Below are 13434 nucleotides of genomic sequence, written 5' to 3'. Positions count from 1 at the left end.
TGGAGAGTTCTTCCGCCTGCCGCGGCCGGGGACTAAGGGCTGTCCTCCCCCCGCACGCCTGTCGCGCCGCCTCGCCTTTGCCGCCACCGAGCCCGCGGGACCACGGCCTCCGCTCGCTCCCCGCACCCACCCGCGCCGCGGGTACAGGGGCTGCCCCTTCTCCGAGGGGCACTTCCGCCGGTTCTTGCCGGGGCACCTCTGGGCAGGGCTGGTGGAAAGACTGGGACAGAGGTCCGCCCCAGGAGGCCACAGAGCAGGGCGCACCCTGGGCAGACTCGAGCAGCAACAGGTGGCCCCCTAGCCCTGGCCTCTGTCCTCCCGCTATGGTCCTCAAAGGTCCTTCTGGGGGGGTTCCCACCCCATCCCCATCCTCCACCCCCACGAGATCGGGCGAGAGGGCGCAGGAGGGTCCTCGAGGGGCCCCCGCAGATTCCCGCCCCCGCCCGGCGCGCTCAGCTCTACCCCGTAGACGGCCGCTCTGCCGGGGAGGGTCGTCCTGGTTCCCCACGGCGCGGCGGGCGGCGGCGCGCAGGGAGGGGGCGCGGGCCGGGAGGGGGCGCGGGAAGGTCCGGAGCCGGCGGGCCGAGCTGCACGGGGCGTGGGTCGGCAGCGGTCCAGCCGGGGCGGAGCCGGGAGCCGGGAGCGCAGCCTCGAGCCGAGGCGCTCACAGCTATGGGCCCGGGGCCCTGGAGAACTCGAGGGTCGCCGGCGTTGCTGCTGCTGCTGCTGCTACTGTGGCTACGGTGGCTGTTGCGGGGGGCTGAGACTTTTCAAGGTGAGGACGTGGGCGGTGCGTCCTGAGGGGCAGGCGAGGCCCCAGTCAGGGGATGCAGGGTCTGAACCCCTGGGACTGTGCGACCAGGAGCACAGGGCCACTTCCCCTCTGAGCAGCTGCCCAGCATCCCCCCACCCCCAGCCCCTCTGTCTGGATTCTCTGCTCTGACCACCCCCTGGCCCCATCCGCCACTGTGAACATCCCTGCACCTCAACCCCTTAGGGCTCAGCGGGTCTCCCTCCTCTGGGAAGCCCCCAGCCCACTGGCCCCCAGGAGTCCCTGCTGTGGCCTCAGCCTAGTGGACTAGCTGTGGCCTCCACGCTCATGCTTCACCCCATGCTCGCCCCGTCATCCCGGGGCCTGGAGGTGGTGTGTATGTTGGTTATATTGTTGCCTTGTTTGGTTAGATAGAGGACGGCCTCAAACAGAAAGTGCCTGTTAGCTGGGGCCCTGGGGGAAGACTGCAGCTCGTCTCTGCCCAGTGTAACCTCCCCAAACCCTCTGTGCGCCAGGGCGGATAGCAACAGCCTCTCCAAGTGGGTGGGAGGATTGGCCGGGTCCTGTACTTCAAGTGCCTGAGAAGGCACAGGGAGAGCAACCGGGGAGGAGGCAGGAAGGGCTGGGCTGGGCAGCCTGATGGTGGTGGGTTCTAGAGCACTGGGGGATGGGGACCCAATAGGGATAGGGTCTTCCTCTGTCCTGGAGCCCTGAGGGGGAGGGATGACAACCCTCATGCCTTTGGGGACAGTCTCAAGGCGTTCTGCTGGTTCTCCACATCCAGTTAAGTCCTCTCTGGGTGAGAAACACCCCCTCTTCCCCCAGACACACTCAGACTCCTCCCCACAGGCCCTTTAGCCTCTGTTTCAAGGCCATGTCTCCCTGCCCCCACCCAGCCCCTGCCCCCATCCCCATCTGCCTGGTGGCCACTCACTCATCCAGTCAGGCAGGGCTTCTTGGGGAAAGGGGGCTCCTGGAGCTGCTGCTATTCCAGGTCTTTGATGACCGGGGGTCTGGGAGAGGAGATGGAGGAGGAGAAAGGAGTTGTGGTGGCCCAGGAGTAGCTGAGCCACTTCCCAGGCAGCCATCTCAGCCTGGGCAGGACTGTGGCCAGGGTTGGGTGGGGGTTGGGAGGCTGTCAGTTCTGGGAGCTGGGATTCCCCAGGCACTGGGTGCCAGAGGGATGGGATGGTTGCCTGCAAGCTCTGGGCCACCTGGGGCCTTGCTCAGGCAGGGTGGGTGTGGTGAGTGTTGCTGGGTCCTCGTCGGGGGGGGGGGGGGGGGTGCTGGGAGCATTCCAGGGGAGCATTCCAGATGCCTTCTGAGTAATGCTTGGCTCTGGTATTCCTCCTGGACCCCTGTTAGGCACACCCGGCCTGGGAGCACTCAGGCTGTCCCCCAGCCCCCACCTGGAAGACATGAGGAGGCGGCTTCTGGGCCAGAGTCCCTGGAAGCCTTGCCTCCAGCATGAAGGCCCCAAGAGGAGCTCTGGGCAAAGTGGGCAGGACAAACTGGGCAAGACAACATCTGGCTGTTTTCCTCAGACTGTGGGGCAGACACAGGCATCCTCTCTTCACAGATTTCTCATCCTGAAGGCATCTGCTGCCCAATCTAAAAATACCCGAGAATACCCGAGGCTACCTCCTGCTTCCTTTCCCCTCTGCATTGAGGGCCTTGGTCTCTTTCTTGTGACCTTTGACCCCAACCCCAACCCCCCAACCCCGTCAGCGTGGTTCCTGTGTCTCCAGCTGAGCTGTCCTTTCCAGGCTCCTCTGTCTCTCTTCTGCCACCTCCCTGGTGGCTCCTCAGTTCCAAGGATGCCCCATGGGTGCCCACCTTCTCCAGGCTAAACATTTGAGTGTTGAAGATGGAGTCTCTCCTTCCTCCCTGCTGCCGTCCTCTAACCCCATCCCTCTGTTGTCTCCCAGTCCCCTGTGTTCCTCAGGTCCCTCTGTGCTCTGTCCTCACCCCAGGAAGCACCCTTGGAGAGCCAGTCACCCCTCACTGGGTCCTGGATGGACGACCCTGGCGCATGGTCACCCTGGAGGAGCCGGTCAGTGCCCTGTTATCCCCTCCTCTGCAGGGGCCCAGAGTCTCCTAGCCCCTTTGCCCCTCCCCAAATTTCAGCGTGGCAGTTTTGCTGGGGTCCCTAGATCTCTCGATTCCTTTAGGCCCCTCCCCAAAGAGTTGGCAGGCAGGGGGCAGGGATACAGCGCGTTGCGTGAGCCTGCACACATGGAAGTCATTTTCAGGCTTCCTCTCCCCTCCCCCCGTCCCTCCTTCCCAGAACTATCTGGGCCACCCCCACCCCACCAGGCAGAGGTGGGGTCGGAGTGTATGGGGCCTGAAGCTTTTCAGGGACCTCTTTAAAAAAACACCAAAATATCTTCTTTTTGCAAAATTTACCAGAACGTGTGACCCTGTGGACACATTGCTGTCCCCTACAGGACCCTGCCATTGAGGGACCTGAAACGTCAGCCTCACTGGCTCATGCAGAATCTACTCTGGCCAGGGGGCAGTGGTCACTCTCCTGGTGCCCCCCAGGTGCAAGCTAACCCCATTTTCCTTCTCCTTTTTGCTGTCCTAGCCTCCTCCCAACACGTGCCCATTATACACTTCCAGAATAACCACGCCCCCATCTGTGTGTGCCTCAACAGCTGTGCTGCAAACCAGGAGACCAGCAGCCTTAGTATGCCCCTTTCACAGAGGGGCAAACTGAAGCCCAGAGAGGCTGGGGCAATTGCTCAAGGTCACACAGCTCTTTAGCCCAGCAGCCTGGGAACTGCTAAGATCTAAAGACTTTAAACCATTGACCAATGTTCCTAAGTCTAGAGAGCCCTCTTTATCCTGAATTTTCAGGCAGAGAGGACAACCCGCTGTCCAAGCTAGTGAGGAGGAAGGAAGGATAGCACTGCCATGAAGGGTGGGAGGCCCCCACAGGCCCAGCTGCTCCCAACCTAGGGCCCTCACTGGGTCTGCTGGACCCTAGAGGCTCACATTCAAGTAGTCAAGAATGGCGCTGGCCTGAGCTTTGAGATTGTTCTCCTGGACATCACCAGCAGAGGAGAAGGTGAGGCACATGCTGGGGTCATCCTGACTGTGAACCTCCTTCTCTGTCTGGCCTGGGCTGGGACCACGATGGGAAACCCCAAGGGGACCTTGCTTTCCCTACTTACAGGCTCTTGCCTCCAGGAAGCCTGCCAAGATGAGGACAGCAGACAGAGTTGAGGCAGAGCATCCTCCCCAGAGGGAAACACCCACATTTCAGGTCGGGGGTGGGGTGCATAGTGAGGGGCAGGGTCACTAGGAGGGCAAGGAGTGAGGACAGCAGGGGCTGCAGAGAGACAGGAGCCCTGGGGATGGGGGTGGGGCAGGAGGAGGCCTTCCATCTGGGCTGCTGCCTTCCCTTAGTGCAAACCTTTCTCCTATAAAGCAAGTGGCATTCCGGCCACATGAGCTCATGCTTGGAGCCTTGGGGGACCAGAAGGACGGGGGCGGTCTGTTCCCCACCTGCAGAGGGAGGACCCCCAAAGACTCTGAGCTCCTTGGCCTGGGGCCCAGCCCAGTGCATTGTGGGATGAAAGAGAAGGGCCAGCAAGGGTGGGGGGGAGCATTCCGAAGACACAGCAGCTCTCCAGGAGGCTCCTGGGCAGGCTCTAGTTCTGGGCCCCCAGCCAGGCTGAGTGGACAAGGAGGGCAGATGGGATATTCCCATACGGTGGAAGGGGCAAAGAGGGTAGGGGGAAGGAGCGGCGGGCTGGCCAAGCCAGTGTTTTCCTCTTGGCCTGGGAAGGGGGTCGGTGTTTACTTCATGGGCTCAGTGAAGCAGGTGTGGGGCAGGCCTGCTGAATCCAAGGAAAACTTCAGTGCAGGGAGCAGTTTGTCAGAATTGGAGATGGAGGTGTAAAGTCTGAATTCTAGAGGGAGTGGGGAGCAGCAAGGCACAGAAACAAGAGGTTGTGAGGAGGCCTGAGCCTCCTACCCAATGTCCCCCGCCGCCACGTCTTCAGGACCCCTCTGTCCTCCCTGCTTAGAAGAAGCCTCTGGGCATGGAAGAGGACTGAGGGCCAGAGGAAGGGCCCAGTCACCTTGGGCAAGGCAGGGCACCTTTCTGGGACCCTCGTCTCTTTAGGGAGGATGTGGTGTGCACCTAGCAGGCTATGTGAAATGGCTGTTGTCAGAATAACCAACATCTTGAGTTTGGCAATGTTTTTGTCTGCCTGTTCTCACCACCCCCACCCCCACCCCGCCCATCCACACTCACCATGGCAAGTGGGGAGCCTGCTGCCCCCTGCCCCACCCCCCATGCTCTCCCCATGAACTCCCTCGCCAGCCAAATCCACATCACACCTGCTCCCTGGCAGGCAGGAGGCCTGGATGCCTGCTGTCTCAGCCCTGCACTCCTTCTTGCCCAGGTCTTGAAGCTAGACACAGGGCTGGTGGCCTTGGAGGCTGAAGGCCAGGAGCTCCTGCTTGAGCTGGAGAAGAACCAGTGAGTACCAGGCCGGGGAGGGGTCTGGGAGCCCAGAACAGCCCCTCTCTCTGGGAGGAACCAGTGCTGGGCAGTACTGACAGGAACCCATGAGGGAGGCTGGAGGGGGCCAGGGCCCCGAGGAAGTGCAGGGGACAGGGAGAGTCACGCCAGTCCATGACTGGCTCCCTCGAGGCTGAAGTGGACTGTTGAGGCATGGTCGGCCCTGCTGTGGGGCACATCCCTGCCCCTAGCCCCGGGAGCATCTTGTCAGCTCCCTGCCGGAAATGAATGAGCATCACCTAGCAGGTGCTTACAGGGTGTGTTGAGTCAAAAGAGAACCCAAGATGCAGTCCAAAGATGGGTGGGTACTCTGGGCTAACGGAATGGCAGGGACAAAGGTGCAGTGGCTACAAAGGTCAAGGCGCATTCAGGGGGCGGCAGTTTGTCTGGCCTGCCTGGAGGGTCTCCATCTGCAGGGAGGGGAGCTGCAAGAAACGAATTTGGGAAATCCCAGTAGGGCCAGATCACAGAAGGCCATTTAGTGCTGAGTGTCTTGGACAGCGCAGAGCCAAAGATTTTGAGCTGGTGAATGAGCAGGCAGAGCTGGGCTGGGTGATGTGGGTGTCCTAGATGGAGCGTGGGGTCTTGAGACCATCCAGACTATATTATCAGCCATTCTTTATATATGGAATTCTTGTTTCATTGCAGACACTGTTCTAAGCACTCTCCACGTGTTTTATTCTCCCCATGGAGTCACATAGACTGGGAACCATCTCTAGTTCCACCATGCCTAACTATGGTTACCCTGGGATTCGATGTCCCCACGCATTAAATGGGGTGATCACATCACCTACCTCCTGGGGTTGTGTGTGTGTGTGCTGTGGGGGAACAAAGCTGGAGAAGGTGGAGGAAAGACTGGGAGGAAGAGAAGCAAGCATCACAGGTCTTGGAGGTGGTCTGGTAGTAAAGAGGCCAAGGTGAGGTGGGGTCAAGGATTTTCTTTAAAGAAGAGAGACTGACTTATGGTTGATCTCTCTTGGTGGGAAGGCCCCTGGTGAGATGGAGCCTGAAGATGGAATCATTACTGGAATGGGGTCTGGAGAAGGTGGGGATGGGGATCCCTGCTCAGGCGGGCAGGGCAGGAGCAGGTGGGGATTCTGTTTTCTCTGGAAGCAGCGGGTGAACATCACTGAAGGACAGATGGGGAGATATGTGGGCTCTGGGAGCCAGAGGAGAAGATTTGAAGGATCTTTGAGGCTGGCAGGTGGACCAGAGAGAGAGTTGACCAGATGCCCAACAAGGGTAGGCAGCAGACAGGGCCACCTAGGGAGTTCACTACACTTCCTTGGCTCCAAGTCCCACCTCCTCTGCAGTGTCTCCTGAATCCTCCCCTCCTGCCCAGCCCCAGGACTGTGGATCCAGCTGCCTGCCGCAGGCCCCACAGGGACCCCAAACTTCCCTGTTTCTGCTCCTCCCTGGTGCTTCCCACACTCCACGTCCCACCTCTAAGCCATCAGCAAGCATCCTTCCTGCCCTTCACCTTTCTCCCCCTAGCCCAAGGATTTTCTGAGCTGAGCAACACACAGTCACTCCTGTCCCTTCCCTAAGACACACTTTGGGTGCTTAAGTGCTAGCCTTGTGCCTCACTCCTAGAGCTGCTCAATTAGCATTCAGGGAGGAAGGCTGGAGGGCATCCTGGAGGAGGCAGGGCTGAATTAGGTGATTCCTACAACATCCCCTCCCAGCAGGCTGCTGGCCCCGGGATACACAGAAACCCACTACAGCCCAGATGGGCAGCCAGTGGTGCTGGTCCCCAACCACATGGTGAGATACTTCTATGGGCTCTGAGGACAGGGTGGGGGTGCTGGGGGATGCACTCCCTGAGGGTCTCCCCACTGTTCCTCCCCCATTCTCCTCCTGTTCCTAAAGAGAGGCTAGAGCCAGCCCCCCTCCATGCCCTCTCTCCTGCCCCTCTCACTTCAGCCCTGGCTGAGATTTGGGGCTGGGTCCCTTGCTCTCCAGGATCATTGCCACTACCATGGGCGCGTGAGGGGCTTCCCCGACTCCTGGGTAGTCCTCAGCACTTGCTCTGGGATGAGGTGAGGAGTTCTAGGGGAGGGGGCAGGGCCTGGGGCTGGAGAAGGAGTTCCCTCACATCCCCCTCTGCACCCCTCTGTGCCCTAGGGGCCTGATCACGCTCAGCAGCAATTCCAGCTATTATGTGCATCCCCGGCCAGCTGGGGGCTCCAAGGACTTCTCCACCCACAAGATCTTCCGGACGGAGCAGCTGCTCAGCTGGAAAGGGGCCTGTGGCCACAGGGACCCTGGGGACAAAGGGGACATGGCCAGCCTTTCTCACACCACCCAGATCAGGGTCAGGGGCAGAGACAGGGGTGGGAGGGGGAATGCGTTACCCGTAGCCCTCCAAATCAGAAGAGACAGGAATGCACAGCCCAGTTCAGGCCCCTCCTGTCCTGATATTTTTATTTGGAGGCTGAAGAAACAAGTTCTAGCAAATTTTTAAAGTTAACTTTGTGCTCAGGGGATGGGGATTGGTGGTGAGGGCTCAAGGCCAGCAGCCCGCCACTCAGGGTCACCACTGCCTCTCCCCAGGACAGGCGGGAGGCCGGGAGGAGCTGGAGGTACCTGGAGCTGTACATAGTGGCTGACCACACCCTGGTGAGAGGAGACCCAAGGGGGTGGCAGGGCGGGGATGGGCCCAGCTCAGCCCCTCCCACCGCCATATTGCTGCCTTTCCAGTTCCTGACCCAGCACCGGAACCTGAACCACACCAAACAGCGGCTCCTGGAGGTCGCCAGCTATGTGGACCAGGTTGGGAGCTGCAGGGAGAGAGCCGTAATGGAGGTGACCGCGACAGGGGCGGGCAGGTCCTAGCAGGACGTGGCAGGCTTGGAGATGAGGAGAGGGAACAGAGGGGAGAAGAGAGGGGCGCCCTCACGGAGGAGCACGGGCGCTGTGGCGCGCCCGGTCCCCGATTCAGCCCCGCCCCTCCCGCAGATTCTCAGGACTCTGGACATTCAGGTGGCGCTGACCGGCCTGGAAGTGTGGACAGAACAGGACCAGAGCCGTGTCACGCTGGACGCGAATGCCACTCTCTGGGCCTTCCTGCAGTGGCGCCGGGGGCTGTGGGCGCGGCGACCACACGACTCAGCGCAGCTGCTCACGTGGGTGCCTCCGACCCCCACGCGGGTCCCCCGCCGGGCACCCCCGACTCCCAGCCCCGCCCGGTCATGCCGCGCTCCGCCCTCAGGGGCCGCGCCTTCCGGGGCGCCACCGTGGGCCTGGCGCCCGTCGAGGGCATGTGCCGCGCCGAGAGCTCAGGAGGCGTGAGCACGGTGAGCTCCGCCAGGGACAGGACGCGGAGGAGAGGTGCTGGGGGAGGGGGGCATCCCCGCAGCCCGCAGTGACCGTTCCGACGCCCTCCCAGGACCACTCGGAGCTCCCCCTTGGCGCTGCGGCCACCATGGCTCACGAGATAGGCCACAGCCTCGGCCTCAGCCACGACCCCGACGGCTGCTGCGTGGAGGCGGCGGCCGAGCAGGGCGGCTGCGTCATGGCAGCGGCCACTGGGTATGGACGCTGCGGTGGGGGGTACGGACTGCGGAGGAGGCTGGGCTATGGGGATCCCTCAGTTTCCTTTTCTGTAAAATGGGTATATGATAATAGTACCCGCCCTGAGAGTTGTTCATGAGGCTTAAACGGAGAAAACGCAGGTAAAGTGGATTCTCAAGAGCATGAAGATTATTTTTGGAACAACCTAGCGAGGTTACTCCAACCCCAGGAGTAGCAGCGCTTGGTCGGGATTCGACTTTGAGTCCTGGGCTACCCGCTCCTGGCATCACATCCTCCTGCCTCAGAGTCGCTGCGTGACTTAGCGCGGGCTACTTCTCCTCTCTGGGCTCTGCCTCTAGAGGATTCGAGCCGTCTGTCGGTCCGACGGTGTCTGCGCATTCTGCTGCTGTGTGGCCACGCAACGGGTGGTGGTGGTGGGAGAGCATTGGAGACGAGAAGGGGGTTGAGAGGGGTGGTCCCCGCACGCCCGACGCCTTCCCCGCCCGTAGGCACCCGTTCCCGCGCGTGTTCAGCGCCTGCAGCCGCCGCCAGCTGCGCGCCTTCTTCCGCAAGGGGGGCGGCGCGTGCCTCTCCAACACGCCGGACTCTGGGCTCCTGGTGCCGCGCGCGCGCTGCGGGAACGGCTTCGTGGAGGAGGGCGAGGAGTGCGACTGCGGCGCCAGCCAGGTCAGGTCCGCGGCCGGGCCCCCGGGGGCAAAGGCTGCTCCTCGCCGGCCCCTCCCCCGAGGTCGGGGCGCTGCGCCCTCACCTGGTGCCTCCTCGCCTTTCCGGATCCAGGAGTGCTTGGACCCCTGCTGTTTCGCCCACAACTGCTCGCTGCGTGCGGGGGCCCAGTGCACCCACGGAGACTGCTGCGCGCGCTGCCTGGTGAGGGCATGGGAGACTCGGGGGTGAAGGTTAGGGAGCGCTTGGGAGCCGGCCTGTCGGTCTTGGCTGATTGGCGCCCGCAGCTCCCCCTCTGTGCGTGCGTCCCCCTGGCCCTCCCACCTGGCCCTCCCGCCTCTGAGCCGCGCTATTGGCTTGTATTTCTCACTGTCCATTGTCTCTCTGTGCCTGGGCCGCCCTCCCTCCACCGGGGTCACCTGCGTAGCTGAAGCCCGCAGGCGCGCCGTGCCGCTGGGCTGTGGGCGACTGTGACCTCCCAGAGTTCTGCACGGGCGCCTCCCCGTACTGCCCCCCGGACATTTACCTGCTGGACGGCTCGCCTTGCGCCAGCGGCCGAGGCTACTGCTGGGACGGCGCGTGTCCCACGCTTGAGCAGCAGTGCCAGCAGCTCTGGGGGCCTGGTGAGACGACGCCCCCGTCCTCGGGTCTGCGTAGTTTTCAAGTCTAGGGAAGATGGGGTGGGAGGACTGAGGCCGGCAAAGCGTGGTCCGGGTCTGGGCTGCCCCCAGCCCTGCCCGTGCTTCCTCAGGCTCCAGCCCGGCGCCGGAGGCCTGTTTCCAGGTTGTGAACTCCGCGGGAAACGCCCAGGGAAACTGCGGCCAGGACGGCAAGGGTGGCTTCGTGCCTTGTGCGCAGAGGTGGGGAGTGGAGCGGAGGCAGTGGAAGCTGGGAGTGGGTTGGGGGAAGTGGGACGCTTCTCGCTGTTTGACCGCCCTCCACTTGGCCCCAGGGATGCGCAGTGTGGGAAGCTGCAGTGCCAGGGCGGGGAGCAGAGCCCACTCACACCACACACGGTGCCGGTGGACTCCATCATCCGCCTAAACAGCCACGAGGTGACCTGCAGGGGAGCCTTCCTGCTGCCCGGTGCCCAGCTGGACCTGCTTGACTTGGGCCTGGTAGAGCCAGGCACCCAGTGTGGACCTAGAATGGTGAGCCCTGTCCACCCGACCCCTCCCTACCATTTGAGTCCTGCAGGCCAAAGCTTCACTGCCCAGTGCACTCACTGCCCACAGGTGTGCCAGGACAGGCGCTGCCAGAACATTACCTTCCTGGAGCTGGAGCGCTGCCTGACTGCCTGCCATGGCCGTGGGGTAAGTTGCCCAAAAAGTAGGGGAGAGGGTGACCTTGGGGTCCCTGATCCCATGCCACCCACCTTCTCTCTTCTCCTCTGCAGGTTTGCAATAGTAACGGTAACTGCCATTGCGCTCCAGGCTGGGCTCCACCCTCCTGCGACAAGCCAGGCTTTGGTGGCAGCGTGGACAGTGGCCCTGTGCAGCCTGAAAGTGCGCCCATGAGGGGCAAGTGGGGAGGTGCTGGGGTTGTCCATCTGTGCAGGACTCAGCCCCACCCTGTCCTCCACAGACCACGATACCTTCCTGCTGGCCGTGATCCTTAGCTTCCTGCTGCCTCTGCTCCTCGGGGCCGGCCTGGCCTGGTGCTGCTGCCGGAGGCCGGGATCCTGTCTCCAGCGATGCCTCTGGGGCTCAAGGAGGACCCCTGCGTGCAGTGGGTACGCTCTGAGGACTCAAGTCTCTGCTTCCTGAGCCCACTCCTGTGGTTCCTGCTCCTCAGAGCTCTGCTGGGCCTGGGGGAGCTGGAGCACGATCTCAGCCCTTGCCCCCAGGAGCAGAGAGGTAGGCAGAGGCAGTAGAAAGGAGCCTTGAGCAGGAGGCCCCCGTGGCGTCCCAGTGAAGCCAGGCTCCCCATCACTGTGGTTCAGCCGCTCTTGTCACCTCCCCTGCTTCTCCTACCTGGGGGCTGCCTCATCCTTGACTTTGCCCCGTTTTTGCACCAGCCGATAAGGCAGTTCTTGCTCCCCAGCTCCTTCATGGTCTCTCTAGCCTCTCTCCCTCATGAGCTTTTAGCCCTCTGCCACTTCCATTGCCTAAATCTCTGCTGCTACTCCCTTCAAGTTCCCAAATGCTGGGCCTGTCACATCTTTTCACTCCACACCACTGGTCAGCTATGGCGCTGGCTGCCCTTGTGCCAAGGGTCTGCCCCTAACCCAGGTCTGTGACCAGGAAGGAGGGTCACTTGAAACCAAGCCTAGTCGATATTGGGCTGCCCCTTCAGTGGGGCACTGGGCAAGGCTGGCACCCTAGATCCACATCTGACAACAGCCTGGCCTTGTGAGTGCTCCAGGCAAGCTGAGGGAGAGGGCAGGGTTTGAGCTAGAGTTTGGGGCAGAGGGCATCCCAGATGGGCAGGGCACCAGCCAGGTCCCAGGTGCCAGCTGAGAGGGCCTTGACACAATGAGCAGTGATTATGGGTCTGTGGGCAGAGGAGCAAGGTGGTCAGAGCTTGGTGTGTCAGCATCAGGGGGTCAGCAGTGGGGGCAGCAACCACATCTCATCCCCAGGGCAGAATCTTTAGGGCAGTGGAGACTGTTTTGAAGACATATCGAAGGAAGTGACAAGCCCCTGGGGGAAGGGGCACAAACAGCCAAGTGTGACTTGGAGTCATCAAGGGCAGCATGGCCACCAAATGGCAAGGAGGAAGTCCACCCCTCTTTGGGACCTGAGTGATGCCAGCATCTGGAGGGTGCCAGGATGCTAGAGTGGTGCCAGAGCTTGGAGAAATGTCGGGGCTGGAGAGAAGGGCCGGCAGCCCTGGAAGGGCGTGAGTCTCCAGTGGAGCCTGGACCCCCTAAGGGCTCCTTGCAGGAGGGAGCAGAAAAGGAGCTGGAGAGAGTGACCTGGAGCAGAACGGTGGAGACTCAGTCAAGGCAGAAGTTGGGCTGGGTGCACCCTGCTCAGGGTCACTGTCCCAACCTCCTGGCCTCTTCTCCCGCCACTCAGGCCCAAAGATGGCCCATGCAGGGACCACCCCCGGGGCAGTGTTCACCCCATGGAGTTGGGCCCCACAGCCACTGGAGAGTCCCGGCCCCTGGGTGAGTGAGGCATGGTGGGAGATGGGGAGGGAAGTGAAGGGATGGGCCCCCTCCTCTCCGCTTAGCACCCAGTCACTTTGAGTCCTCTGTGCCCCATTCTGCCCCAAGGGACTCCTGCCAGCTGTGTTCACAGCAATCACTCACCCATTGCTCCACAGACCTTGAGAACTTTGCCAGAGCCCAACAGCCACCTTGACAAGCCTGTGCCCTGTAGTCCTGCCTGCACCCCCAAGGTAGGTGGGGACCTCTCCCTCCCCTTGCTCATCCACCCACCTCTGTTGCCCCTTATCTTGCTCTCTGTCCCCTACTCTGAGGAGCTTGGGTTATTTTGGAAATGAGACATAACCTTGTGGAGAAGCTGTTATCATGGAGACCTGATGCTGGAAGCCCCTGGGGTAGGAAAGGGAGAAGTTGTGGCTCTTCCTGGGTCACTGGTCCTCACTGGGAGAGGACAGGGAGTCCCTGCCACATGACTTGCTGCCTGGGGTCCCAGACCTCAGGGGACGACCCTTCCTTCACTGCGTTCTCAGCAGGTCAAGTCCAGAAGCCAAGATCCTGTCTCTGGTGAGAGGGGGCTCCTGAATGAGGAGGTTTAAAGACAGATGGCTACTGACAGCCACTCCAGGAACTTGGACTCCCAGGGGCAGAGCCAGCGAGTCAGCTGACCTCCTGCACCTTCAGGCAGCTTGCAAGTTTCTTCCCTGAGTTGAGCACTGCTCTACCGCTTCCAGGACCCCAGAATCTCATCAGAAGTTGCCCAGTGCTGTCCCTGTTCATTAGGGCTGGAGAATTCTGCTAGGACACACACTCCAGCCCAAG

At 61.8% G+C, this 13434-nt stretch overlaps 1 protein-coding gene across 1 annotated transcript; it reads left to right on the top strand.

The window, feature by feature from the left end:
• The first annotated feature begins 643 nt into the window (after positions 1–643).
• Positions 644–13206, top strand: ADAM33 (ADAM metallopeptidase domain 33). Its single transcript, XM_087445544.1, has 22 exons — positions 644–775; positions 2701–2825; positions 5188–5264; positions 6992–7070; positions 7269–7345; positions 7431–7620; positions 7860–7925; positions 8007–8078; positions 8265–8431; positions 8518–8602; positions 8695–8837; positions 9329–9506; positions 9618–9707; positions 9931–10126; positions 10255–10363; positions 10456–10654; positions 10739–10816; positions 10900–11008; positions 11088–11235; positions 12524–12615; positions 12774–12848; positions 13146–13206. Exons 1-21 carry the CDS (start codon positions 673–675, stop codon positions 12809–12811), a joined length of 2421 nt encoding a protein of 806 aa, XP_087301670.1. The 5' UTR covers positions 644–672; the 3' UTR covers positions 12812–12848; positions 13146–13206.
• Positions 13207–13434: the final 228 nt, after the last annotated feature.

Source organism: Ceratotherium simum, chromosome 21, assembly GCF_057802395.1.
Source record: "Ceratotherium simum simum isolate JZ-2026a chromosome 21, ASM5780239v1, whole genome shotgun sequence".
Classification (NCBI taxonomy): domain Eukaryota; kingdom Metazoa; phylum Chordata; class Mammalia; order Perissodactyla; family Rhinocerotidae; genus Ceratotherium; species Ceratotherium simum.
This window is presented reverse-complemented; position numbering and strand designations above follow the sequence as displayed.